The following is a 25828-nucleotide window of genomic DNA, read 5'->3' as shown; positions in this document are numbered from 1 at the left end:
AAAAAAAAAAAAAAATCAAATTTCCCAAAAATTTCTGGTAAGGGATAACAAAACATACAGTGATATATTATTCTTCTCCAGCTTCCCCTTTCTACCACCCCCGGTGGATCATCCATCCGAACAGCCTAACTCTGCCAGACTAATCACCTTTAAAACCAGATTCAGAACTTTCCATAGGGCCACTCATTAATGGTTCAGAGCATCACTCAGTTCACACTTTGATTCACCTCAAGAAGTCCAAACTCTCTCCAGAATCTGGACCAGATTCTAAACCGCTTTACAGTCTCTAGAATCTAGACCACTTAATCATTTTCTTACCACCAAATGCGTAAGGACCACTTCCTGTCCCTGGCCAATTACAAGCACCCTCTGGCGTAGATTCCTCTCACCTGGAATGCCTCACTTGCTTTTCCCAAATTCTTCCTCTTCAAGGCCCAGATCAAATTCTGCCACCTCTGAGACAACTCTGTCAAAACAAATTACTGGACTCAGAAGACATTTCCTCGAGCCAACTGTTCTACTATAATTAAAGTTTCACTAGACAAATTAGCATAATTTACAGGAAAACAAAATCTGCTGCTGCTTTAACTCAAGCATCATTTTGGTAAGAAATTCCTGGGCACAGGAAGGGGCGTGGGCATCTCAGGGTAACAGGACTTATTAACAGTACCTGTTCCTTCCTTAGAAGTAGGAGCTGGACCACCGGTAGGATTTGGAGGGGGTCGCATTCTTCAGTTGCATTGCAGCAGAGAATGGACTGCCAAACACTGGACCGCTCTCAATTTGGGAAGGATAAAGAAAGGATCTAACTCCGGTAACTCTTTTAGCAAGAGCAAATGATTTAACTGTCTTCAACACCTGTAGCGACTGTAATTGGAATTCCTACCTCTTGGAGTTGTAGAGAGGATACAATGAGAAAGTGCACTGCGAAAATGTACTAAGCACTCAACAAAGGGGTGCCATATACACAAGACGATGCATATTTATGCACAAATCGCAGCCCCCGGATTTATACCTGAATGGGCAAAAATGTTGGGGAGCAGGCTAGTTCTTAACGTGGATATCATGAAGCTCTTGAAACTTGGTGAATTTCGTGCTCAATTGTGTTGATATATTCTCCTGCGAAAACGATATGTTGTTTGCATCAGCATCTGAACGGAGATTGTGAACGAAAACGGGCGGGGAAATCAGTAGAGCAGGGAAGGATTCGGATTTAGGGACAGTAAGTGGGGGGGGGGGGTGGTGAGCTAAGGAAAGCGAAGTACAGATTTACCAGCGCGGGTCGCGGCCTGCTCCCTTTCCTCCCGGAGGTCTGACGGGGCCCGCCTTTGACTCCCTTCTCTCTGCTCCTTGGGCCTCGTGAGGCCTTCACGTCTCCGTCCTTTTACTTTCAGAAACCCGCGCCACCGGCGGAAACCCGTGGGCCCGCAGCAGCAGGCGGGGTCCGTCTTCAAACCCCGCGCGAGGGCCAGGCCAGAGCGTGAGGGGGCGTGCCGGCAGGAGGGCGCCGGGCCAATGAGAGGGCGGCATTGGTGCGGAGGGGCCGGAGAAAGGAGAGCACCAGGCCTATGAGAAAGGGGCCTGGGGCGGTGGGGACGAGAGCTTGCCGGGGTTGGAGGGACGTGTCAGCGCTGAGACAGGCTGAGCCGAGGGGGCGGGCCAGGGGCGGGGCCAGCGGGGGCGGAGCCTGCTCTGGAACTCACCCTTAATGGGCAGCTGGCGGAGGGCTAGAGAAACGGAGCCTGTGCGGAGAGGAGCAAGTTGGTGGCCGTTGTGTGGAGACTGTGTGTGCGGTGAGTGCTGCCATCGCCCCTTCCTGCCGCGGCCCCGTCAGCCCTAGGCCCGCTCCCTCCATCCTCCAAAGCCCGGCGCCCGCCGGGCCTGCAGCTGCTCCGGGGGGAGTGGAAGAGATGGGCAGGGTCTGTGCGGCGGATCCTTTGTTATGGCACCACATGGGTGTGAGAACGTGCACCGAAGCCCGCTTGGCGACAGAGCCGAGCAGGGGTGGGGGAGACCGGGCCGAGGAGCGGAGATCTGGCTGGAGGGGCCGAGCCCGGAGGACGGGAGAATGGACAGGCCGGGCCGGAGCATCGAAGCCGGACTGCCGGAGACTAGACCCCGGGCCTGGGGACGAGTGGGGGGAGGGGGCGCCGAACCCGGCAGTAGGAGGAGGAGCCGAGAGCCGAAGGCAGCGGGATGCCTGGGAAGGTAGGGCGGCCTTGGGCTAAGATTTGGATCGGGAAGAGAGGAGCGGAAGCTCGGCGCCCAGAAACCGTGCCCCTGGGGGGCCGAAGGCGGGCCTGGTGGTGCCGAGAGGCGCGGCCCTCGGGGCCGATCCTCCCGTTACTGGACGACCGTATGGTCTTTGCTGCCTGTTCCGTCTCGGGCGTAGATTTTCTCCGGTAGACTGTGTGACTCAGTTTTCCAGAGACGTAACTTCAAGCAGTGAATTCCAATTCCTTTTCAGACCTGAGGGCTTCCATAAGTCCTTGCAGCTCTTCCCTGTGGTTAAATATCCATTGCCAAAGTCCCCTGGGAGCTGCTTTGAAACCCCCTCAGGCCATGCTGAAAATTGCGCCCTTCTCACACTTGTCACTCTTGATTTGAGTGGTCTGTTCTCAAGCCATGCAGAAGCTTCCTCTCTCCCTGTACTCAGTAAAGGGCATCCAAGCCAAGAAACCAGGAACCAGCCTTCTCAGCTACCGCGCCCTGTTCTTTCCTCAGTTGGCCATCAAGCCTCTGGACCTCCTGAATATCCGCCACATCTGTCCACTTCTCTGCATTCCTGAGAGCCACCCCAGGCTCTCACGTGGCTACAACAGCCTCATTGGTCTCCGTACTTCCAGACCCCTTCCCCCTTTCTAGTCCATTCTTCACAGCACAGGCTGAGTGATCTTTACAAAATAGAATTCCAGAAGGCTTATCCTTTGCCCATAGGACAAACCCAGTGCCTTAACGAGGCTAACAAAGCCAAGCACGGGTTGGGTCCTTGGTCTCCTCCCCTGCCTTATCTTTCATTATAGCACCATTTCACTTTCTGCACAGCCAGGCTGATCTTAATACCTATTCTCTGCCTGGAACACTCTGCATTCGCTCTCTCCCTTCTTTACATCACATTTCCTTGTGGAACTTCTACTTAGGTTTCTGTACTCATTAAGCACTTCAAGGTTTAAGTCTTATCATGTGTTCCTTTTGCATCCTGCATTTCCTAAGAAGGAAATGGCATATCCTTTGCAATTGTAGTTTACTATCTCCCCTACTAGTTAGTAAGCAAATTCCATGAAGTACTGTGTTTATCTTGTTGTTCCTTATTGTCTTTCCCCATGTCTAGGGCCTGGCACATGTTAATGCCCAGACTACAGTATTATGTTGTTTTTTTTTTTAAATAATTAAGCCCTGTTTAGAAAAAGTAAACCTATTTTAGGATTACTTGGCAAATTATAATTAAAAGATGTGGATTAGAAAGGAACTGCAGAACTGAAATATGGAGACGCTGTAACAATGTGAATATGTAAGATAGTAACAGGTGCTGAGCAAAGTGATTAGACCAGCCTGTATCAAAATGTGCTCAGCCACTTTGAATGTGTTAGAGTTACGTGATCTCCAAACTTAAATCATCCCTCTCACACCTGATGTTTGAGCTTTGGTTTTGCTTTGCTTTTTTGCAAAAGAAGGCTTTGAAAGTTAGAATGTGTTTTAACAAAGGAACAATTTATTAAAGTGTGGTGATAAAACCTGCTCACAATACAAAGGAAATGAAACATGGTACCTATTTAAATCATCAGATTTGCTTTTGCTCTCCTTAAAAAAAAAAAAAAAGGCCTTTCTTCCTGCCATTTTAAGAGACTAACGTGTTGTCTGATTTAGACATTTATAATATTTCTTTACTGTTTGCTTTCAAACCTAATTTAACACAGCCTACAGCTTCATCCTCCTTCAATGCTGAAAAGCAGTCTTTCCTTTCACGTATGCTTTCAGAACAGTTTTGGTGCCTAGTATTAGATCTTTAAACTCTGCCTCAAAGGTAGGAAGCACTGGTGTTTGGGCCCCCAAAAAGATGTGGGAATTCTTCAACTGTTAGATAACGTTCTGTACACATTTAGTAAATATAAATGTAAAGGAGGGGAATGGCACTCTGTTGTCAGAAGACCCGAGGCCAAGTCCCAAGGGCATCCCTTACTAGCTCTTTCGTAGATTAGGCATAAATTATATACACACCTCACAGGGTGGTTGTAAGGATGAAATGGACGTCTGTTGACGGTGCTTTCTAACTATGTAATGTTATTTCTCTGCCTATTTTGGTTTTGCCTGCAAATTGCTTACAGAGATTCTGAGTTCGAGTAAGATAAAGTTAGGTGATCCCTACTGAGCACTGTCTGGCATCTGGCTTGTGGAGGCACCTCTGAATTCCCCAGGGGGTACAGGCGAGTCCCACACAGGGATGGGACCCACGGCTCTGCCCTCACTGCATCCACTCAGGTTGACCGCAGTACTCTGCACGCAGTTGTTCAGGTAATTATTATAGCACAAATGACAATTGAGTAAATACTGCTCACTCTGACTTTTCCCAGTTTCAAACCTTCTCTCCCTGGGAGGATTTTTTTAAGTCAGGTGATTGTAAACACGAATCTGCATGTAGGGAGGAGTGGTTCTGAGTGGGCAGGAGAAAGTCTTGTAGGTTAGCTGTAATTTTTATGAAAGGCATTCAGGATCCTTCATTCTACATTTATTTTATACACAATTTGGCTTTGAATGGGGGGGAGCAATTCCAGCCTGTCTTCCTGGGCCTGTGGCCCTTCCAGAAGAAAAGAAAGAATGATTTCATTTGATTCTATGGCACCACTGAACTTAGTCTAGTTTATTCTGTATTTAATTCTACTTGCTGCTCAGTGGGTTTTCACCTCAATTACAAAATAAATGTTAAAAGAATGACTACTCGGTCCAATGACAACATCCAATTCAGTGAGTCTTACAATTCCCCAAAGAAACTCAGAGACTAGATGGGAAACAGTTTCCATAAAACCCCAGTACATTAGAGCTGAAGTCTTTTCTTATTCAAACTATTTGAAAAGTACGTTTTTCTGTTTCACTTACTAAATTTGGATACATGACTGCTTTTCAGACTTTGTCCTCTGTAATCGGTTATAAATACAACCCTGATGTTTTTCAAGTTCTTTGGCAAAAGCATAAATCCCAGAAATCCTAATGGGAAGGCTTTACCTTTACTTTAGAGGCATACAGAAAATATGTCTTAATAACATACTGAATGCTTAACATGAAAGCAGTTATGTGACTTTTAGAAGTAAATTACCCAGTGGCCTCAGAAACACCATAACTGTCATCCTTATTTTCTTCATTAATTAGAGTAAGTGCACTTTATACTATTTCTGTGTCTCTGCTATCAGTCTCTGTCATGTTATTTATGCTCTTTGCTGCTTCTTAATTAGAGCTTCTAGGTTATGGATTTTAGTTTCCTGTCTTGAAATTATGAATAGTGTCCTATAGGGTAGTAAGTCACGTAGAAGAGTGGGAGTCCTGGCTCTGCCACTTAAGTTACTTAACTGCTCTGAGCCTCAGTCAGCTGAACTGTAAAATGGGGATCTTAACGTCTCAGACCATCACTGGAAGAACTAATCAGAAATACAGTGTGTTGTTTTGTTGTTTTTTTTTAGATAGATTCATGGAGTTGATTCATAAGTGAGTATTCATTCTGATGCCTCATTTTGAGATGTCAAACCCTTTGAGACCAGGCTTTATCCCTTACCTCAGTTTCTTGTAGGGTAGCCCCCAGGAACAACCTACTGATGGGGGACAGGTTAGCTGAGTAGGAATCTAGCAAACTGTTTATACTATTTTAAAATCTTATTCGGAAATCTCTGCTGTAGACACACTTTCAAACTATTCATTTTTAATAACAGAGTTTTGTGGGCTTTTACATAACACTTCATAACTTCATATAGAAATTGCAATTTTAGAAATTAATTTCCATTCTGCACCTTAACTGTAGATGACTTTCTCTGCTTTACTGTATTATTGCAATACATGATGGTCCCTTTAGTTGGCTAACCACAATATAAATAGGAAAACATTACAACTCTTCACTTGTTTAGGAAAACACAGTGTGAAATGTTTAAATATCTGTTTCAGAGTGACAGCAAATTTATACTGAAAACCTGTTTTTAAACTTGAAGATCTGTTTGTATCTTCAGTGGCAAATGCTAAAAGAGTCTAGGAACTTGAGAAGTGACCCTAAGACCCACATTCAAGTTGCCATCTAATGCCAATTGATCCACTTAAATTTTCTCTAGGACCTAATATATATTCAGAAATCTACTTTGTGAGCAGCAGCATCCTGAATTGGTGGGAAAAAATAACATACATCAGTACAGCAGAAACAATTAGTATTAAGTTCATTGCTGTACTAAGATATATTTCTTAAATCCTTCTTATCTTCCCACTTACGTTTTTGTCAAATGAAAATGTTCTAAGAACATAGACTTCTGTTATCATTTAGAGCATTAGATGTTTCCCTTGAGGGATCATTTTTTTTCCTTCAAGATGAGATCACCATCCTCAGAATAATTTATATTCAGCCAAGCATTAGCTAATGGAGGTGAGGTAATGCTAAATGTGACACATTAGTAAGTTCTGCGAGAACCACAGCGCTGATCCCAAGAGTGTGGATTTGCTACTTTCACGTGGAAAAAGCAGATGGTGACAAGGAGAGAACAAATGTGCACGAATCTGAGGCAGTGAGGATTTTATTTACCATTATATAAATTTACGATACTAGATGAAGGTCAACTGATACTGTCACAATGTATAGTATTCAGATTCTGGTAACAAAAGCCATGAAGCATGTTACAGTATTTTTTCCTGAGAAATCCTTATCAAACACTATAATCCTACTCTAAAGAATTCATATTTTTCCTTTCAGCCACCAACTGCCTTTACTGCAACAAGATCGTACATCTCGTGCCTAATATCAGATATTAATAAATTACGATTATTTGTATTAAGCTTGCTCTGTATGAAACTGTAACTTTTAAGAATGATTTGGTCGGAGAAAGTTCAGTAGAGGCACCCGGGTGGCTCGGTTGAGCATCTGACTCGATTTTGGCTCAGGTCACGATCCCAGGGTCGTGATCAAGTTTCACATGAGGCTCCGCACTGGGTGTAGAGCCTGCTTGGGATTCTCTCTCACCCTCTGCCCCTCTCCCACACCTGCGTACTCTCGCTCTCCAAAAACATTAAGTTAAATTAAAAAGAAAGTTCAGTGAAAAGGAAGTAACTACGTAAAAGTCTCCTATTATTTAAATGAAATCTTAACACTGATATGAGCCAAGAAGCCAAATATTTTAAAACTCTGGAAAGCTGGTCAGTATTTAAATTAAAACTTTCTATAAGGATAGAATAGTTTCATTCCACAGCTTATTGTTGGCAAAAGATAAAAAGGTTGTTAGAAATTAGTATTTCAGTCTGAGAATCACTGCACTGTTGGCCAAAGTGTTTGACAGGATCTCTTAAGGGCTTCAGTCCCATGCGGGAACCTACCAGCATTTAGGGGTTCCTGAGCACATACTGTACATTTGGAAAACCCATTCACAGGGCCAATTTGAGACAAACCCTGGGGGCCAGAAAGGACACTGGCAGGAGCTCAGGGTTCAGCTTAAGAAATTTCTTTTTTCTTTTTTTTAATGTTTTTATTTATTTTTGAGACAGAGAGAGACAGAGCATGAGCAGGGGAAGGGCAGAGAGAGAGGGAGACACAGAATCTGAAGTGGGCTCCAGGCTCTGAGCTGTCCGCACAGAGCCCGACACGGGGCTTGAACTCATGGAGTGTGAGATCATGACCTGAGCTAAAGTCAGATGCTCTACCGACTGAGCCACCCAGGCGCCCCAAGAAATTTCTATTTTTATTAAGTCGTCTTTACCACTGTGTTTTCAGTCCAGATTTACTACAGGCTGGCCATAAAGTCTTGAAACATATAATACTATTTTCGTATGGATTGTAATACAACAATAAATTATTATATATTTGCCTGTGTTTTCAGAATTGTTAGCCACTCTGTAACTATTCTCTCAATTCATCAAATTAACCACGACTTTGTTTTTTAGCAAAAAATTATGGATGGATAGTTTTTTTGAGTTCTAGTCTGCCCACTTAGAATTGGCCTGCATGGGGCAATTTCGTCTCTAGATTTATGGTTCAAGGGCATTTGAGGTTTCCTGTACCTGATACATGTTTTTTTCAATGTGTGAAACAGAAAGAGAAAGAAAAAGAGGGAGACTAGAACATGGCACAGAGCAGTTAAGGAAGGATTGCTACTTTCATAGTAGAAATGATCTTTGTTACTATTTTCTAACTTTAAAAATAATACATGGCACAAAAACAGACACTCAGATCAATGGAACAGAATAGAGAACCCAGAAATGGACCCACAAACGTATGGCCAACTAATCTTTGACAAAGCAGGAAAGAATAGCCAATGGAATAAAGATAGTGTCTTCAAGTGGTGCTGGGAAAACTGGACAGCAACATGCAGAGAAATGAACCTGGACCACTTTCTTACACCATACACAAAAATAACTCAGGCAACAACAGATGTTGGCGAAGATACAGAGAAAGAGGATCTCTTTTGTGCCGATGGTGGGAACGCAAGCTGGTGCAGCCACTCTGGAAAACAGTACGGAGGGTCCTCAAAAAATTAAAAATAGAACTACCCTCTGACCCAGTAATTGCACTACTAGGTATTTATCCAAGGGATACAGGTGTGCTGTTTCGAAGGGGCACGTGCACCCTAATGTTTATAGCAGCACTATCGACAATAGCCAAAGTATGGAAAGAGCCCAAATGTCCATCGATGGATGAATGGATAAAGAAGATGTGGTATATATATACAATGGAGTATGACTCGGCAGTCAAAAAGAATGAAATCTTGCCATTTGCAACTACGTGGATGGAACTGGAGGGTATTACACTAAACGAAATTAGTCAGTCAGAGAAAGACAAAAATCATATGACTTCACTCATATGAGGGCTTTAAGGGAGAAAACAGATGAACATAAGGGAAGGGAAACAAAAATAATATAAAAACAGGGAGGGGGACAAAACATAAGAGACTCATAAATATGGAGAACAAACAGAGGGTTGCTAGAGGGGTTGTGGGAGGGGGGGATGGGCTAAATGGGTAAGGGGCATTAAGGAATCTACCCCTGAAATCACTGTTGCACTGTATTATAACTAACTTGGAAGTAAATTTAAAAAATAAAGTAAACATACACCATTTAAAAAAAAAAAAAAGGGCACTTGCTGTGATGAGCACTGGGTGTTGTATGTAAGTGATGAATCACTGGGGCGCCTGGGTGGCTTGATCAGTTAAGTGTCCGACTTCGGCTCAGGTCATGATCTCACGGTCCGTGAGTTCGAGCCCCGTGTCAGGCTCTGTGCTGACACCTCAGAGCCTGGAGCCTGTTTCAGATTCTGTGTCTCCCTCTCTCTCTGCCCCCCACCCTGTTCATGCTCTGTCTCTCTCTATCTCAAAAATAAATAAACGTTAAAAAAAAAAAATTAAAAAAAAAAGTGATGAATCACTGAATTCTACTCCTGAAACCAATATTGCACTGTATGTTAATTAACTAAAATTTAAGTTAAAGATTTACAAGATAAATTAATATAAATAAATATAATAAAAATTTTAAAGTTAAATAAATAAATAAATAAATAAATAAATAAATAAATAAGAACAGTACAGGGGCCCCTGAGTGGCTCAGTCGGTTAAGCATCCAACTTTGGCTCAGGTCATGATCTCATGGTTCATGGGTTCAAGCCCTACATCGGGCTCTGTGCTGACAGCTCAGAGCCTGAAGCCTGCTTTGGATTCAATCTCTCTCTCTCTCTCTCTCTCTCTGCCCCTCCCCCACTTATGCTCTGTCTCTTTCAAAAATAAATAATTAAAAAAAATTTTTTAAACAATACAGATATCATAGAAAAAATAGAAAATAAAATTTTAAGGAATGAATAAGTTGCCAATAATCCCATCCCCCAGAGATAGCCACAGTTAACAGGTTAATATGTAAAGATCCTAGGTAATTACTTTGGGTCTTTTTCTTGTGTTTGCTTTGATGGAGATTATTTTATACAGCTTTAAAAGCATTTTTTTAATGTTTTATTTATTTTTGAGAGAGAAAGCATGAGTGGCGGAGGGGCAGAGAGAGAGAGAGAGAGAGAGAGGGAGGGACAGAGGATCTTAAGTGGGCCCTGTGCTGACAGCAGCAAGCCCGACGCAAGTCTCGAACTCAACTGTGAGATCACAACCTGAGCCACAGTTGGACACTCAACCAACTGAGCCACCCGGGCACCCCTGTAACCTATATCTACTTAGCCTTACATTATAAGCATTTGCTATATAATTGATAAGTACTTCTTTGTACTGTTTATATATTTTGATTAAGAGAGGGCTGGGGAGAGACAGGTAGAGAGAATGGGAGAGAAAATCCCAAGCAGGCTCCACACTCAGTGCAGAGCCTGATGCAGGGCTTGATCCCATGACTGCGAGTAATGACCTGAGCCACCCACGTGCCCCTTGTTAAGTTGTTTAAAAAACTTTTATACCAGGGCTGAGTGTAGCCTGCTTAAGAGTCTTTCTCTCCCTTGCCCCTCTCCCGTGTGCCCTTTCTCTCCAAAATTAAAAAAAAAAAAAAAACATTGTTTTAAGTTTTATAGCTCTATTAGCCAGTGTATGGATATACCACAACTTAACTATTCTCAGTTCTCGATATTCTCAATATTTTGTTGAAAAATGCGTATCCTTCCCTCTTTACCCCCACCAACCCCTGGGGTTATTTTTTTGGGCTGCATTCTTAGAAGTATGATTTTACCAGGTCAAACTTGAAAGCATTTATTGAGGGCTGGGAGGACATATCAAGATGTTCTCAAGAGATGATCCCAGTTGACGTCCCTTCCAGTAGTGCATGAGAATGCCTGTCTCACACACCTCTCCTCATATTGTGCGTGATCGGTTTTAGGTATGACTTGGTTCAAATACGTGGGTAAGTCCGCACAAAAATACAGCTAGGACATTTTGGGATTCTCGTCTCGTGGCTGATCTAAATATAGAGGAAATAGGAGCAATCCCAGGGAAGTACCTAATCCTCCCTCTGTCACACTCACCATCTCTTTACACGGTGTGCCTGATATTTGTCCTCCTTCCCATCATGGCAGATGAACCCTCTCCTGTTCTTAGCGGAGACTGACACCTCCCCACATGTGAGCTACATCCACAAACCCTTTCATCCCTTCAGGAACTTTCTCTCCTCTTGCCCTGTTAATTTCTCACTTCACACAGATCAGTCTCACCAACGTGAAAGCATGCCTTCTATAACCTATCTTTAAAACCAAACAACTTAAGAAATCTCTGCCCCCTTGTCCCCCTCCAGCTACTATCCCATTTCTCCTTTCCCCTTCACTGCAAAACTGTTTACTCACTTTTGTTATCTTTACTCATTTTCCTTCTCCCATTTTCTCCCCAACCCTCTGCGGCAACATGGATCCTTTTAAACTATGATTTTTGAAAAGTATAAAATGTGGCTGTTGGGTAAATGTAAAATAAATGTGTCAGATATTTTAAAGCATTTTTTTTAATGTTTATTTATTTTGAGAGAGAGAGAGAGAGAGAGAGCGTACACGTGCAATTTGGAGAGATGCAGAAAGAGAAAGGAGCGAGAATCCGAAGGAGGCCCAGATGCAGGAATCGATTCCATGACTGTGAGATTATGACCTGAGCCAAAATCAAGAGTCAGATGCTTAACCGACTAAGCCACCCAGATGCACCAGATATTTTAATTAATAATAGAACCAGTAAGATATTAAGACCAGTTCAAAGGAGAATTGGAAGAACAAACATAGACAATTAGGTATAATGAAATGAATTTGCTAATAGAAGCAAAACTGGTTAATATCCTATAGGGCGGTAATACATCATTTGAAAGGGTCCTCTTTTCTACGGGTTCAAAACCAACTGCATCATTAAAAGACACATTCATTTTTGTTGCTACGGACAAGAATCATTTGCATGGCCATCCATTTTCCATGACTTATCGTCCTACAGAGTTGTAAAATAACCTACACAGTACAAGGTCAGTCAAAAGACACCCTATAAAGTCAAGATTCCTCTTGACAATGGCCAGCACCACACTGAAATGATATACAGTAATTTCTTTTGCCCATTTCCAAGTGTTAGACAATTTTTCCTGACATTCCTCTGATACTCCCTCTGCTGCAGTCACCTTAGTCTCCTACTGGCTCTCTAAATACCAGAGTGCCCCAGTGTATCTCCAGCACTGATCTCTCCCTGATTCCAGACTCTTAACTGCCTGCATCTACTGTTCAACTCTAGTCTAAGCCATCATCATGCCTTTCTAGAACTATTCTTTAAGGCTTTTCATTGGCCTATGTGTTTGTGCTCCAGTCTTCTGCAGTTAATTCTCCACTCAGCAGTGACAGTGATCTTTTGAAAGCATTCCTTCCCTCCTCTGCTTAAAAACACACCAATGGTTTCTCCTTGCAACCAGAATAAAACCCAAGCTGCTCTCAGCTCCTGAGGGCCCCATGTGATCTCACCTTTCCTACTCCATTTCTCTTCCCTTCCCTCCCCTCCCTTCCCCTCCCTTGACCATGCACTAAGTGAAATTAGTCTTCTTTCTGTACCATGAATACACCAAACTTTTTCAGAGACGTTGTACTCGGGGGTCCTTCTCTGGCAAGGATAGCCTCAATGTCTTGGATCCCGATGTAAATGTCACTTCGGAGATGGCTTCTCCAACCACCTTAGCTAAAGTAGCTCGCACTCCCAGTCTCTCCAGTACTTTACCCCATTTTATTTTCTTCAGAGTTCCAATTAGTGTCAGAAATCTTACTGTCAATCTGTAACTATTCTTCCTTTCTAGGATGAAACTTTCTTGAAGGTAAGAACTTTGCCTTGTCTTCTACTCTGTCCTAGTACTTACAATGGTACCTAGCACAAAGCATGTGCTCACTAAATATTTGCTTACTTACTAAAAGAGGGTTCATCACTATCCTCCCGTGATTTTGTAGAAAGCCTGTAGGAAACAAGATGGTAGAAAAGCAAAAAAGTCTTTGTTAGAAATGCAAAATGAAGACTGGTGTTGAGAGAAGGTGAAATGCTACCCTCCTCTGTGGTTGAATTGAAATGGTGACACTTCCTTTCCTCCATATTCTTGTCTCCATCTTTCCCCACCACGGGTGCATATAATATTTAGGGAGAAGGCAGGAAGGAACTTAACTTTGGAGAACAAAAGAAGTCTCCTTAGTTCTTAGGAGGCCTTGAAAGGGGTGGGCTTTGGTAGGGATTTTCAGTTTGGGAAGATGAAAAAGTAAGTTCTAGAGATGGATGGTGTGATGGTTATGCAATAATGTAACTATACGTAATGTCACTGAATTGTACACTTAAAATAGTTAGGATGGTAAATTTATGTATGTTTTATCACAATTTTTTAAATTTAAAAGTGGGAAGGGAGGCTAAGGCTTTCTATATAAGCTCTGTGGTTGAGTAGGTCCTGTTGATGGGCTGGTATATTCTTTTAAGATTCCTGATTTTAGCATACGAGTTAGGTTAAAATTGTATCTTGGTTAGAATTTCTGAGATAGCCAGGGCTTCCAGAGGCTGGAGAAAGTTGAGCAATTTTGGCCTTGTTTTTTCTCTCTTCTTTATTTAAGGAGGCAGATTGCCATGGGAAGTACCTTTACTTCTGGAAGGCTAGAGAAGACATGGGAGAACTCCAGAAGACAAGTAGTAAGGACCTGGCTTCCTCGGAGGCCTCAGAGCAGAGTGGGAAGGAAGGGGCCTCAGTCACTTAGCTCTGTGACTGTGGACCAAGTCATTTAATCACTAAAAGTGGAGTTTCCTGACTTGTAGGAGTGTCGGGAAGAGAAAAGGTCACATGCCCAGCACAGTGTCTGCTGTATAATAAATGCTTTGATTGTTAAGGACGTGCGCACTGCATAAGGTAGGCTAGAATTGTCTGATGGAAGCATGAAAGCAGAAACTTCAGTTCTTACTTCCTGGTTTCCCAGGCCATCCACCCCACCGCCCTAAATGAGAAGTCGGGATTCTCAAGCCCAGTTTCAGAATAAAGATTATATGGAGGTTTGGAACTTCTTGGTGCTGTATCTCTCAAGAATCTAAAGCATCGTAGAATAGTATGATGTGAGGTATACCGTTGTGATGGGGCCTTTCTGGGTTTTGTTTTGATGGTGTTGAGTTAGAAAACTGAGTTCTTATCAATGAATGACCTGCTCTGTTGCAATAAGTTGCAACTGGTATCCTGGTCGGGTGGGAGTGTACAAATGTAAAAATTGATCAAGCCGCATGCTTCTTCCCTGTATACTGTATGGACTTCATAGCTCGCTTAAAAAAGAAAGAAAGAGACAAAGAAATGGGCTCCGTTACACATACTTTTAGAAGGGATCATTGTTTTCAGGTTTGACTCACAGAAACATTTAACAGAGGAGGTGAAGCTGGGGAGGGGGGTAACGCTAATGTGAAAATGTCCATATAAAGCATTAATTTGGAGAAACCATCATTGGAATAATTAAGAGGAGGCAGTGATCTTATAATTACAGATTTTGATTACTTCCTATCTTTATATTCTAGTTAGAAGTACCCATGGAGAACAGTGAAAACTCAGTGGATGCAAAATCCATTAAAAATTCGGAAACGTGAGTATTTCTAATACTATCTTTTTTTTTTTATTTTTTATTTTTTTTTTAACGTTTATTTATTTTTGGGACAGAGAGAGACAGAGCATGAACGGGGGAGGGGCAGAGAGAGAGGGAGACACAGAATCGGAAGCAGGCTCCAGGCTCTGAGCCATCAGCCCAGAGCCCGACGCGGGGCTCGAACCCACGAACGGCGAGATCGTGACCTGAGCCGAAGTCGGACGCTCAACCGACTGAGCCACCCAGGCGCCCCTCTAATACTATCTTTATAATCAGAGAAAGGCATGTGTACGTGACACAGCGAACTTTGAGAAGCAAGGAAACAGAAAGGGCTTTCAAACCAGAGACACCCAGCCAGCTCCCTACCTCAGCTGTGTGGCTCCACATGTCTACTTAGCCTCCCTGAATCTTCTTAAAATCAAACTTTCACGAAACTATGGGGAGGATGGGGAGAAAGACGAGGTACAGTGCCTGACCCACAGTCAGAGACCCTAACCTGGAAGCGGGACGCCACAGGAAGGGCAGAACTTGCAGATCTGGATGGTTCTGTGCTTCCCTAAATCCTTCTGGAGGATGAGAGCTTCTGTGTTTGGGGGAGATTTTTGGCGTTGTGTTTATCTCTGAGGGACAAGACTAAAATGAAATGACGATTCCGAGTCTGGGGAAGAATTGCCTGGTTTTAGATGATCTTGTACCCTTTGTTTTTCTGTCTTCCTTTTTGCAATATTTTACATATTAATGTTTCCCATAACCAGATGTTGGAGAAAGAAAAAAGATAAAACTCAAAACACTATTAATTTAATTCATGTCATTATCCATTTGCAATCTCTTGGAGAACTTTGAATTCTAAAATTTCTTTCTGAGACCTGATATTACTATTTTGGACCACCCAGGGAAGTAGTAGTTTTAGTACTAAATAAGAGTATTACAGAACTATTAACAGGTTACCAATAAAGATTTAGCGGTGTCTGTTTCACTAAGGAGATTTCCTAGAAACTAAGCTTTTGAAATGCACTCTCCTTTTAGAGGGTTTGGGGATTTTTTTAAAAACCTTTTTAAATGATACATGCATTTTCCTACCTTTTCATATCATATAGAATATAATTTTTTTACCGGTTTTATTCATTTTTGAGAGACAGAGAGCATTAGCAGGGGAGGGGCAGAGAAAGAGGGAGACACAGAATCCGAAGCAGGCTCCAGAGTCTGAGCTGTCAGCACAGAGCCCAACGGGGGGCTCAAACTCATGAACTGTGAGATCATGACCTGAGCCGAAGTCAGGACGCTTAACCAACTGAGCCACCCAGGTGCCCCTAGAATATAATTTAATAGCAAATTGCATGGGAGCCCAAAACAGATTTAGGTCGTTTTTGTCCTGTGCTAAGTTATCCTCCCGTCCCTTGGTTTTTTGAGTCTCTGCTCTTTATCAGGCAGCCCCCTCCCCCCACGGCTCCCCCAGCCTGGCTATCCTACTGCCTCCTAGGAGGCAGCAGGAGGTGAAGAATTACTGTTCTGGGATCCATTATCTATATGGTCTCCAACAAGTCAGTCTGCTTTCAGAGTATTGATTTTCTCACCTGTAAAATGTGGGGATCTTCACCTCTAGCTAAATATAATAGTTCCTTTCTGACCTTGACTGCTTTCATGTACTATTTTCATCTTTTTCCAACAATGTTTTTAGAATTGCATGTAATTGCACGTAATGAAATACTCTCCGGTTAAAGGCATGATGAGTACATGCACTTTAGGTATTGAGGTTTGGCTGTTCCTAGACCTGGTATTTACTGATTCTTGGGCTAGATCAGGGTTTGGGCTTCCAGTCTATTTTGGTCAAGTATTATTGGAATGTAGCCACACACTTTGACTTACATATTGTCCTGGGCTATGTTCACCAGCAGAACGGAGGAGCTACAAAAAACACAGGCCTCAAATACTTGATATTTGGCCCTTTTGGAAAAAAAAAAAAGTTTATTGACCCTGGTCTAGGATTAACAGAGGTTTAGCGACTTTCAGACAAGTATTTTCCAGTTATATACAACAGTGATTTTCTGTATTAACTATTAATTCATTTAACTCATGGCATTTAAGAAACAATTTAGGAATTGTGGTAAATATTGTGCTTCAAGTCATATATGCATTTTGTTGCTTTCCTAGCATTTCAGGGTAATTTTTAAGACGTTGCTCTTACCTTGAAAGGTAAAATATCTCACAACATTACAAGAAATTTAAAATGTTTAAAGCATAAGATGTATGTGATGGAATTCTGTACAATTTAGAGGAAAGCCAAATGTGGAGATTAAAAGCCTGGACTCTGAAGTCCAACAGGTGCTCTTGGCCTCGGTCCTGACACGTTATCTGCATAACCATCTGCACATTACTTAGCCTCACAACAGTCACTTCCTCATCCGTAAAATGGTTTCTTGTGAAATTTAAATCAGGGAAGGCCTGCAGCACACAGCCTAACATCCACCCAACAAATGTGAACTGTCCGCATGTGTTCTAAAAGTTGTATTGATGTGAACAGCAGCATTGGCCTTTCTGTCTTTGTAAACTGTTTGATTTCCAAGCAGAAAGATCTTCCATGGAAGCAAATCAATGGACTCTGGAATATACATGGACAACAGTTACAAAATGGATTACCCTGAAATGGGTTTATGTATAATAATTAATAATAAGAACTTTCATGAAAGTACCGGTATGTATCACAACCTAATTTTTAGTCCTTTTCAAACATCGTCCTGTTTACATTTGGTATCATTTTAAAAATAGAACTGATGTTATTAGTTAGTAAACGATAACACAGAATAACCACAAAGTAAGGATGGAGCAGGACCCTTCATGTCCTGCAACACATTATGAAGTCTCCATCTTCTATCCACCATCATAATCTCTCCCTCTTCCTATAGCAGGCCTCCTATCTGTGTGTTGGCTTTTCTGCCCTCGTTTCTTTATCCCCCTGTTCCCTCTTTAACGCTAACGGAAGGATTCGACAAATAATAGGTAGTAGTACTTTTTCATTCCAGAATTGTACAGGGCACCTGGTAGGTATTCTCTTGTTTAATTTGCATAACGACCCTGAAAAGTAACCACGGTTAGGTGCTGAAAGGTTAAAATTCTTGCACAGAGTCACACAGATAATTTAATAGCAGAGCTGGGACTTGGCCTTGGTGTGCCCGACCACGCCCCCAGCCTGAGCTCTCAGTCCACCTCCTGGACTCCTTCACCTGTTTGTATCTTCACTTGCTCTACTGACTTTTTCCTTTCCCCCTACAAAAATGACAGAGCCCCATTTGAAAGAGACCTTTCTTTTAGCCTGCTTCCTCTTAAGCTTTGATCTCATTTTTGTCTCCTCTAAATTTTGAAAACATGTACTTCAAGCTTGCTGTTTTCACTTCTTTCCATCCCTCTTGAATCTGTTTCCTCCACTACCTCTCCACTGAAACTGTTCTCTTAGGTTCACCATGGCCTGACCACCAAATCTCCTTCCCAGCCTCTATGCTGAGTACCACTTGAATCTACTAATACATTGCAGACTTTATTTTTAGAGAATATAAAAAATAAAATCCCCTACAATCCTAAAAAGCTAATTAATATCTTGATGTATTACTTGATACTTTCTCCTGACCGTTTCTCTTAAAGCTTAATTGTATTCATAATATGCAAGCAATATTGTATCCTTATTCCTCTTAACGTAATATAAACATTTTTCGTGTTCCTATATTATCTTCAGATTTTTTCTTTTAATGATCATATAGTATTCCATTTGCTTCATTTGTATAATTTACGATCTGAATGGACTGTTTTTCCACTTCTTATTTTTTAAATTGATGCTGTGATCATTCTTTGAATTGGCATATCGATCACATTAGAATTGATTTTTAACTAAAGAAATTAGAAGCAGCAGATCTAATTTAGGAAGCTGTCTACCAGAGTGGTGGTGAAAATGGCCAAGAGAAGCCAGGTGGCACTGGAAAGATAAGTGGGCCTTGGTGTTAGATTAGTTATGAAGAATGAGGACACGGTGAATGGGGATGGGTGTCTAAATCTGAATGGCAGCATTTTGTATTGCTTTCGGCTGTAAGTTGAGATGCCGCCTTGAACCATGGGACATTCTGTCTCACATTGCCAGTTATGATGCCCACTCCATGGGACATCCTGTCTCACATTGCCAGTTATGATGCCCACTTCCTGTAGGATTTTACACTGTTGAATATGTTCTTTAACAACCATAAGAACAAACAACAAACCGGTAGTCTGGCTTTAGAGCAGACTTTAGAGCATTAGAGTGAGCTCTTTTTCTGCTTTGAAATTTGAAGGTCAGGGCCTTGCAGTGATCTCTTGACAGTATCATACTTTCGGTTCTACTATTAAATAGCTCACAGGGGTGCCTGGGTGGCTCAGTCAGTCGAGTGTCTGACTCTTGGTTTAAGCTCAGGTCATGCTCTCATGGTTTGTGGGTTTGAGCCCCGCGTCGGACTCTGTGTTGACAGCTCAGAGCCTGAAGCCTGCTTCGGATTCTGTGTCTCCCTCTCGCTCTCTCTCTCTCTCTCTGCCCCACCCCCTCCCCTGCTCACACTCTGTCACGCTCTCTCTCTCTCTCAAAAATAAATAAACATTTAAAAAAATTTTTAAATGGCTCACAACCTAGGACCAGAATTCACTCACCTTGTCACATAGCTGCATGGTACCCTCAGCCTCTCCAAAGTCACAACTTTGCTAGGCTTATTTTAATTTTATAAAAAATTACATACGGCCATAATAGAAATTTCAGAAACTACAGATTAACAAAAGAAAAACCACTAAAATCACTCACAGTCACACTACACAGAGATACTCTATCAACAATGTTTTGGAGCTATAGACATCGAGTCTTTTTTTTTCTATTCATACACGTTAATAACGTATTCACTTCTAAGGTGTGTCCTCCCCAACATTTTAGCATTTTTAAATCTGGGTGCACTGTGCAATCAGTCTGTACATTTAGGTGGAGGGTACCGTAAAGGAGTGATGAAAGCCCAGGACCCCCAGGTACAGGCCTAACGCCAGCTTTGTTACTTTCAACAAGTGCCTGAACCTCTCTGTGCTCCTGTCCCACATCTGTACAAAAGAAGCTGGTCATAATCATGGTCTCGTGGTGCTTGGAAAGGGTTGGAGGAAATTACTCCTGGCAGGATACCTGGTGAAAAATATTAATGTGGTAGTGGGTTTGTGGGGTTTTTCCTGAAAAAATATTATTAAAGTAGTAACGTATCTTAAAATTGCTGGGAACTTAAAAAAATCCAGTTCCTCTGAGTGTATGAGATGTGTATATGGTTATATACATATATATGTGTGTGTATATATATATATCATATTTTTCCTAAAGTAGTATCCTATATTGTTTTATAGGGTTTTTTTATACAATGACCACTTCCCATGGTAAAATTTTGTCTACAGAAATGGCAACACAGTATTCCATTATTTAAATGAATCATAATTTATTTAACCAAAGTTCTCCCATTAAGCATTTCAGTTGTGTTTTTTACTAAACAGCTGTGAAAGATCTCCTTAGGACCATAACACTGATACAGCTTGTATTATGAAGTGTCTTATATGCCAAGAAACTAAAGAGACTTAGTGTTACCAACGATCAGAGTAACTGAATTTTCTTAACAGCTGAAAAGAAGAATTTATTGCGCTGAATAATTCATTCAGAGCCATTACTCTTTTTTTCTTTTTAATGCAATTTAAGTAATCCTTTCTGTTTTCCAGGAATGCCGTCTCGGTCTGGTACAGATGTGGATGCGGCGAACCTCCGAGAAACATTCACAAACTTGAAATACGAAGTCAGGAATAAAAACGATCTTACACGCGAACAAATTGTGGCATTGCTGGACAGTGGTAAGAAATAACGAAGAGTGACCCGCCTTCACGGTCCAACTTTATATGACGGTAGCTGTAATTACCGCCGTAAAGCGTGAGAACGGTGGCATCGTACTGTTTATAAGCCTACATTGTATATAAATGACATAAGAGTAGTCGTGCCCCCCCCCCCCCCGAAATGGTCTGAGCTGTGCTGTCTGGCACAGGTGGGGCTTCAGTGACCTCTGGGTTCTGTCTTCAAGTCCTTCATCTTTCTCCTGTGTGGTCTCCTAGGAGATGAGTGAGCGAAGTTGTGTTGGGTTTTCTTTGCTTATTTTCCTTACTTATAAACGTTTTTCCAGTTTCTAGAGAAGATCATAGCAAAAGGAGCAGTTTTATTTGCGTGCTTCTAAGCCACGGTGATGAAGGAATCATTTATGGAACAAACGGACCTGTTGACCTGAAAAAATTGACAGGTTTCTTCAGAGGGGATTATTGTAGAAGTCTAACCGGCAAACCCAAACTCTTCATTATTCAGGTAATCTTTCACTGAATAACCTGGTGACGGAGGATTAATCAGGGATTAAGTTACTCGTTTGTGGATTAGCGGATGGATTCTTTTTTTCCCCCAGAAGCTACTGAACTAATGTTAACTTTTTTATTCATTTAAACTACCACTTACGAGATCTAGAATAAATGTTCATTTTAGACTTTTATCCAAAATATTCTTCATAGTTAACATCCAGTTTTACACAGCCTTTACATTTCTTAGGAATCAGTTATGTGTGTAGGGGTACCTGGGTGGCTCAGTCACTTGAGCGCCAACTTCAGCTCAGGTCATGATTTCAGTTTGTGAGTTCGAGCCGTACATCAGGCTCTAGGCTGACAGCTTACAGCCTGGAGCTTGCTTCAGATCCTGTGTCTCCCTCTCTCTGCCCTTCCCCTGCTTGCACTCTGTCTCTCTCCCTCTCTCTCTCTCTCAAAAATAAAATAAATGTTACCAAAAAAATTAAAAATCACAGTTATGTGTATACACACAAGGTGTTTTATTTTTTATTGAGAGAGAGAGAGTGAGTGAGAGTGGGCATGAGCGGGAGAGGGGCAGAGAGAGAGAGAGAGTCCCAAGCAAGCTCCATGCTGTTAGCACCGAGCCCAACATGGGGCTCAAACTCACAAAGAGTGAGATCATGACCTGAGCCAAAATCACAATTGGACCCTTAACCGACTGAGCCAGCCAGGTGCCCCACACATAACAGTTTTTTAGTAAATGTTTATTTTCTAACCTCTAGGCCTGCCGAGGCACGGAACTGGACTGCGGCATTGAGACTGACAGTGGTACCGAGGATGACATCGCCTGCCAGAAAATACCAGTGGAAGCCGACTTCTTATATGCGTATTCCACAGCCCCTGGTAAGGGTACAAACAGTGAATGTTACCTGGAGATCTTAAACACAAAGAAACTGTTCCAAAGGCTGTCAGGATTTTGATATTCATGAACAGCTAGCGGGTCTGTATTTCAGGTAACTTTAGCTACAGAGAAGTGTCTTCAGCGAAGTCTGGCTGGAAAATCTGCTGATAGAAGGAAGCATACTTGGACAGTGCCATTCATGAACTTAATGCCAGAGAGGAGGCTATAGGGTAATGCAGAATAGCACTATCGTGATTTAGTAGTAGAACACAATATGTACCATTTTGTCACAGGTATGGTAATTGTGAGAGCTTCCTCCACTTCTTGGAATAGGAGAGAGGTATGTTTTCCAGGAATTCTTTGGCAGATGGGAGATAAAAAAGATAAACCTTAATAGTATATGACAAGGGAAAAGAAATGTGGTTTGTGTTAAACCCATCAGCATATAAATAAGTATTGATTGACTGTGTGATTTATTTATGATGCGACTAACTCAGGGTGTCACAAAGTTTGGAAATGGAGGACAGATGCATTTTTTTTTAAATTTTTTTTTTTTTTAACGTTTATTCATTTTTGAGAGACAGAGTGTGAGTTGAGGAGGGGCAGAGAGAGGGGGAGACACAGAATCCAAAGCAGGCTCCGGGCTCTGAGCTGTCAACACAGAACCCAACGCGGGGCTCGGACTCACAGTGTGAGATCATGACCTGAGCCGAAGTCGGACGCTTAACCGACTGAGCCACCCAGGCGCCCCTGAGGACAGATGCATTTTTAAACGATGTTACATTTTTAAATACGCTCAGTATGATTTCTTTTCGACCTCAGGACATGTTTCCAGGTAAAGTGCTTCTAAATTAGAAGCAGTCGATCCAAGAGTTAATCTGAAAAAAGTACAATACATACATTTTTTACCCTTTTTTGGAGTTTTTGAATACCCTGTAATGTCTTTATCATACTTCATTCAGATGCCTCGTAGACGCATTTAGGACACTCGAATGTGTGTGCAGACACGAGCAGCTTCTGTCTTGGATGAGTCAATAATCTGACTGCAACACTGTGCTACCCCAGTGGTGCTTCTCACACGTTTGCCTCTGTACCTTCTGCACATTACCCTCTACCCTCCCTGCGGGAAGGGGGACCCAGAGAAGAGAGCTTCCCATAATTCAGCAGGGAAGGTAGTTCACAACTCTTCTTTTCCTCGCCACGAGGAGGGGTATATACACAGCACACTTTTGTCCCCTCTAGTGTCATTTCCCCGGACACCACAGGCGCCGTTTCTTTTCCTTTTTAGGGCTGGCCCTGCTTGAGGAAGTGTATGCTTGTTTTCTCCTTGACGATTATGTGAGAATTTATAACATCAGACACTCACGGCATTTCGGTTACATTTTGCCTTGTAGGTTACTACTCCTGGCGAAATTCCAAGGATGGATCCTGGTTCATCCAGTCACTTTGCTCGATGCTCAGACTGTACGCTCACAAGCTTGAGTTCGTGCACATTCTTACTCGGGTTAACCGAAAGGTAGCTCTAGAATTTGAGTCCTTTTCTCTTGACTCTGCTTTTCATGGAAAGAAACAGATTCCATGTATTGTGTCTATGCTCACAAAAGAACTATATTTTTATCACTGAAGATGGATGATTTTTTTTTTTTTTTTTCAGTTTGTATGCCAAGGGAGGAAAAGGTTTAACTGCTTTGTTTTCCTCTCTCATTTAGATCTAATCTAATACTTCAAGTGGTATTTTGGAACATGGCACTTTCATAGCAGCAGAATTATGAGGCTACCTCAAACTCAGAATCAGGTAGTTGAAATCAAACTTAATTAGGGATAAATAAAAGCGAATAGTGGCACAATCATTGTGAGGGGAAATGTTTGTAAATTAACTGCTCTCATAATTAGCAAGTTTTAGTGATGCCATGCTATGAATTTTTAAGTAAATACGGAAAACGTTAAACATTGTAGTTAGGAAGTTCAGTGGTCCTGGTATGCTGTCATTTAAGAGTATGCATTCTGGTTTTTGTCACACCATAGACCTACTGATGTGGAATAAGGTGTCCTAGAATTGTGGGGACCCATGGACACGGTCAAAGTCTTCAAGACCTACCTTGATTTTAGAATCGGTATTTGGAGATAAGGCCCCTGTACTTTTAGATCATTTGTCTGAGTGCATGGTTTTGTGATGTTGGTCCTGAGCAGGTCTTCTGCGGCAAAAAGTCACGTTTACTATTGAAAAAGAAACTGAGTATTTTGCTAGAGAGGCAGTGTGCGCAAATTCCGTTGATTCTTGTGAGGCTAGATGCGGCGTCAGTGGAGGGAGACAGAGTCAGAAGTGCGAAGTGCCAGAGAGAGTTCATCCACCAGCATCGCTGTCCTGATGTCTGCGCCCGGGCCCACGCGCTGAGCTCTCACCAGGAGAGCACCTGAAGAGCAGTTACGTAAAAGCCTCAAACTGTTGATCGTGCTGATAGCAGCGCGAACTGACAAAACTCTACAGGAATATAATAAAACACACCGTGCATAGTAAACAGTGTCATGCAGTGAAGAAGCAATAAATCCATCAGCTGGGTGCTCCATAACTAGGAGATGGTTTGACCTGAGCAGAGACACGGCGGGCACAGCCCGTGTGATGTGATGGAGACGGGGCCACAGACCGGCTTCAGAAAAACCACCGCCAGTTAGTTGTTTCGTATGGACTGGTGCGTGTGGAGGATGAATCTCCGAGAAAGCAAACCAAAGCAGAAACGTCTGAATTGGAAATTTTCCAGAGAAGGTGAGCGTCACAGCCAAAAGCATAGCACGCTTTGTAGTACGGTTTTTAAGCAAGCTATTTTCTGTTGAAGTCTACACAGGAAATGGTCCGGTTATAATCATGTCCTGTTCTCTGAAATGAAAGGCCCACCGCACACAGAACCTGAGACGCCAGCCAGTCTCCCCTCCCCTGGCGCAGGGGAAGCGGCGCTCGGGCAGGCCCTGGGCCGCTGCCGCGTCACCAGGTCTCCCTGGTTTTTCCGTCTCACGTTGCACATAAGCTATCTCTTGCTCAAAGAAAGGAACTCACATTTATAAATGACAGCTCTTTGTTTTGACTATGGAACTTTTTTGTATAAATGAAGCATGCAATGGTATCTGTGTGACTGTTCTGTAAACTTTTGTTATGATTTTTTATTTCAAAACATAAATTTTAACTTAAAATTACCAACATGGTCAAGTTTTTGTTGTCGTTTCTGATGTTGTGCTACTGACTGTAGTTAAAAACATTTTTAACCAAGGAGCGCCTGGGTGGCTCAGTTGGTTGGGCGTCCGACCCTTGGTTTCAGCTCAGGTTGTGACCCCACGGTGGTGGGATCGTGTCTGGCTCTGTGCTGACAGTGCAGAGCCTGCTTGGAATTCTCTCTCTTCCCCTCCTCTCTCTCTTCCCCTCCTCTCTCTCTCTCTCTCTCTCAAATAAATAAACTTAAATTAAAAAACAAAACAAAATGGCGGCACCTGGGTGGCTCAGTCAGTCAGTTAAGTGTCGGACTTCGGCTCAGGTCATGATCTCACGGCTTGTGAATTTAAGCCCCTTGAGCCTTACGTTGGGCTGTTCACTGGCAGTGTAGAACCTGTTTGGGTTTCTCTTTCTCTCTCCCTCTCTCTCTGCCTCTCCCCTGCTAGTGCTTTCTGTCTGTCTCAAACAAACTAAAAAAATTTAAAAAAGAAAAGAAAAGAAAGAAAGGGCAGACATGCAGTTTTAAATTTCTTCCAGTATTTCTGTAATACACATATTACAGTATAAGTCAGAAAACTAAATTAAATTATCCTAACTGGGAATGGGGGATTCCTATTTCCAAGAAATAGAGGATGGCATG

At 42.3% G+C, this 25828-nt stretch overlaps 2 protein-coding genes across 10 annotated transcripts in view; one reads left to right on the top strand and one right to left on the bottom strand.

The window, feature by feature from the left end:
* Window positions 1-1460, bottom strand: part of PRIMPOL (primase and DNA directed polymerase) — a 52866-nt gene extending 51406 nt beyond the window's left edge. For 5 of the 6 annotated variants that reach the window (XM_042934283.1, XM_042934285.1, XM_042934286.1 and 2 more), the window contains exons 1-3: window positions 1274-1460; window positions 1016-1119; window positions 390-466 (exon numbers count right to left, since the gene is read on the bottom strand). The gene's annotated coding sequence lies outside the window, so the exon portion shown is untranslated. The remainder of the gene's footprint in view (window positions 1-389; window positions 467-1015; window positions 1120-1273) is intronic. The other variant, XM_042934284.1, reaches the window with a different exon arrangement.
* A 233-nt stretch (window positions 1461-1693) lies between these two features.
* CASP3 (caspase 3) lies at window positions 1694-25173 on the top strand. 4 transcript variants are annotated; one of them, XM_042934281.1, is made up of 7 exons: window positions 1694-1793; window positions 14676-14740; window positions 17308-17432; window positions 20489-20617; window positions 20941-21116; window positions 21868-21988; window positions 23381-25173. In XM_042934281.1, the coding sequence occupies exons 2-7, from the start codon at window positions 14688-14690 to the stop codon at window positions 23608-23610; spliced, it is 834 nt and encodes a 277-aa protein (XP_042790215.1). In that variant the 5' UTR covers window positions 1694-1793; window positions 14676-14687; the 3' UTR covers window positions 23611-25173. The 4 variants fall into 4 exon arrangements, with proteins under 4 accessions (XP_042790215.1, XP_042790213.1, XP_042790216.1 ...); XM_042934279.1 differs by having other exon boundaries at window positions 17305-17432; XM_042934280.1 differs by lacking the exon at window positions 1694-1793 and adding an exon at window positions 12017-12138 and having other exon boundaries at window positions 17305-17432.
* The last annotated feature ends 655 nt before the right edge of the window (window positions 25174-25828 follow it).

The sequence above is a fragment of the Panthera leo genome, chromosome B1, assembly GCF_018350215.1.
Source record: "Panthera leo isolate Ple1 chromosome B1, P.leo_Ple1_pat1.1, whole genome shotgun sequence".
Lineage (NCBI taxonomy): Eukaryota > Metazoa > Chordata > Mammalia > Carnivora > Felidae > Panthera > Panthera leo.
The sequence above is the reverse complement of the archived record's forward strand: the minus strand, read 5'-3'. Positions and strand labels throughout refer to the sequence as shown.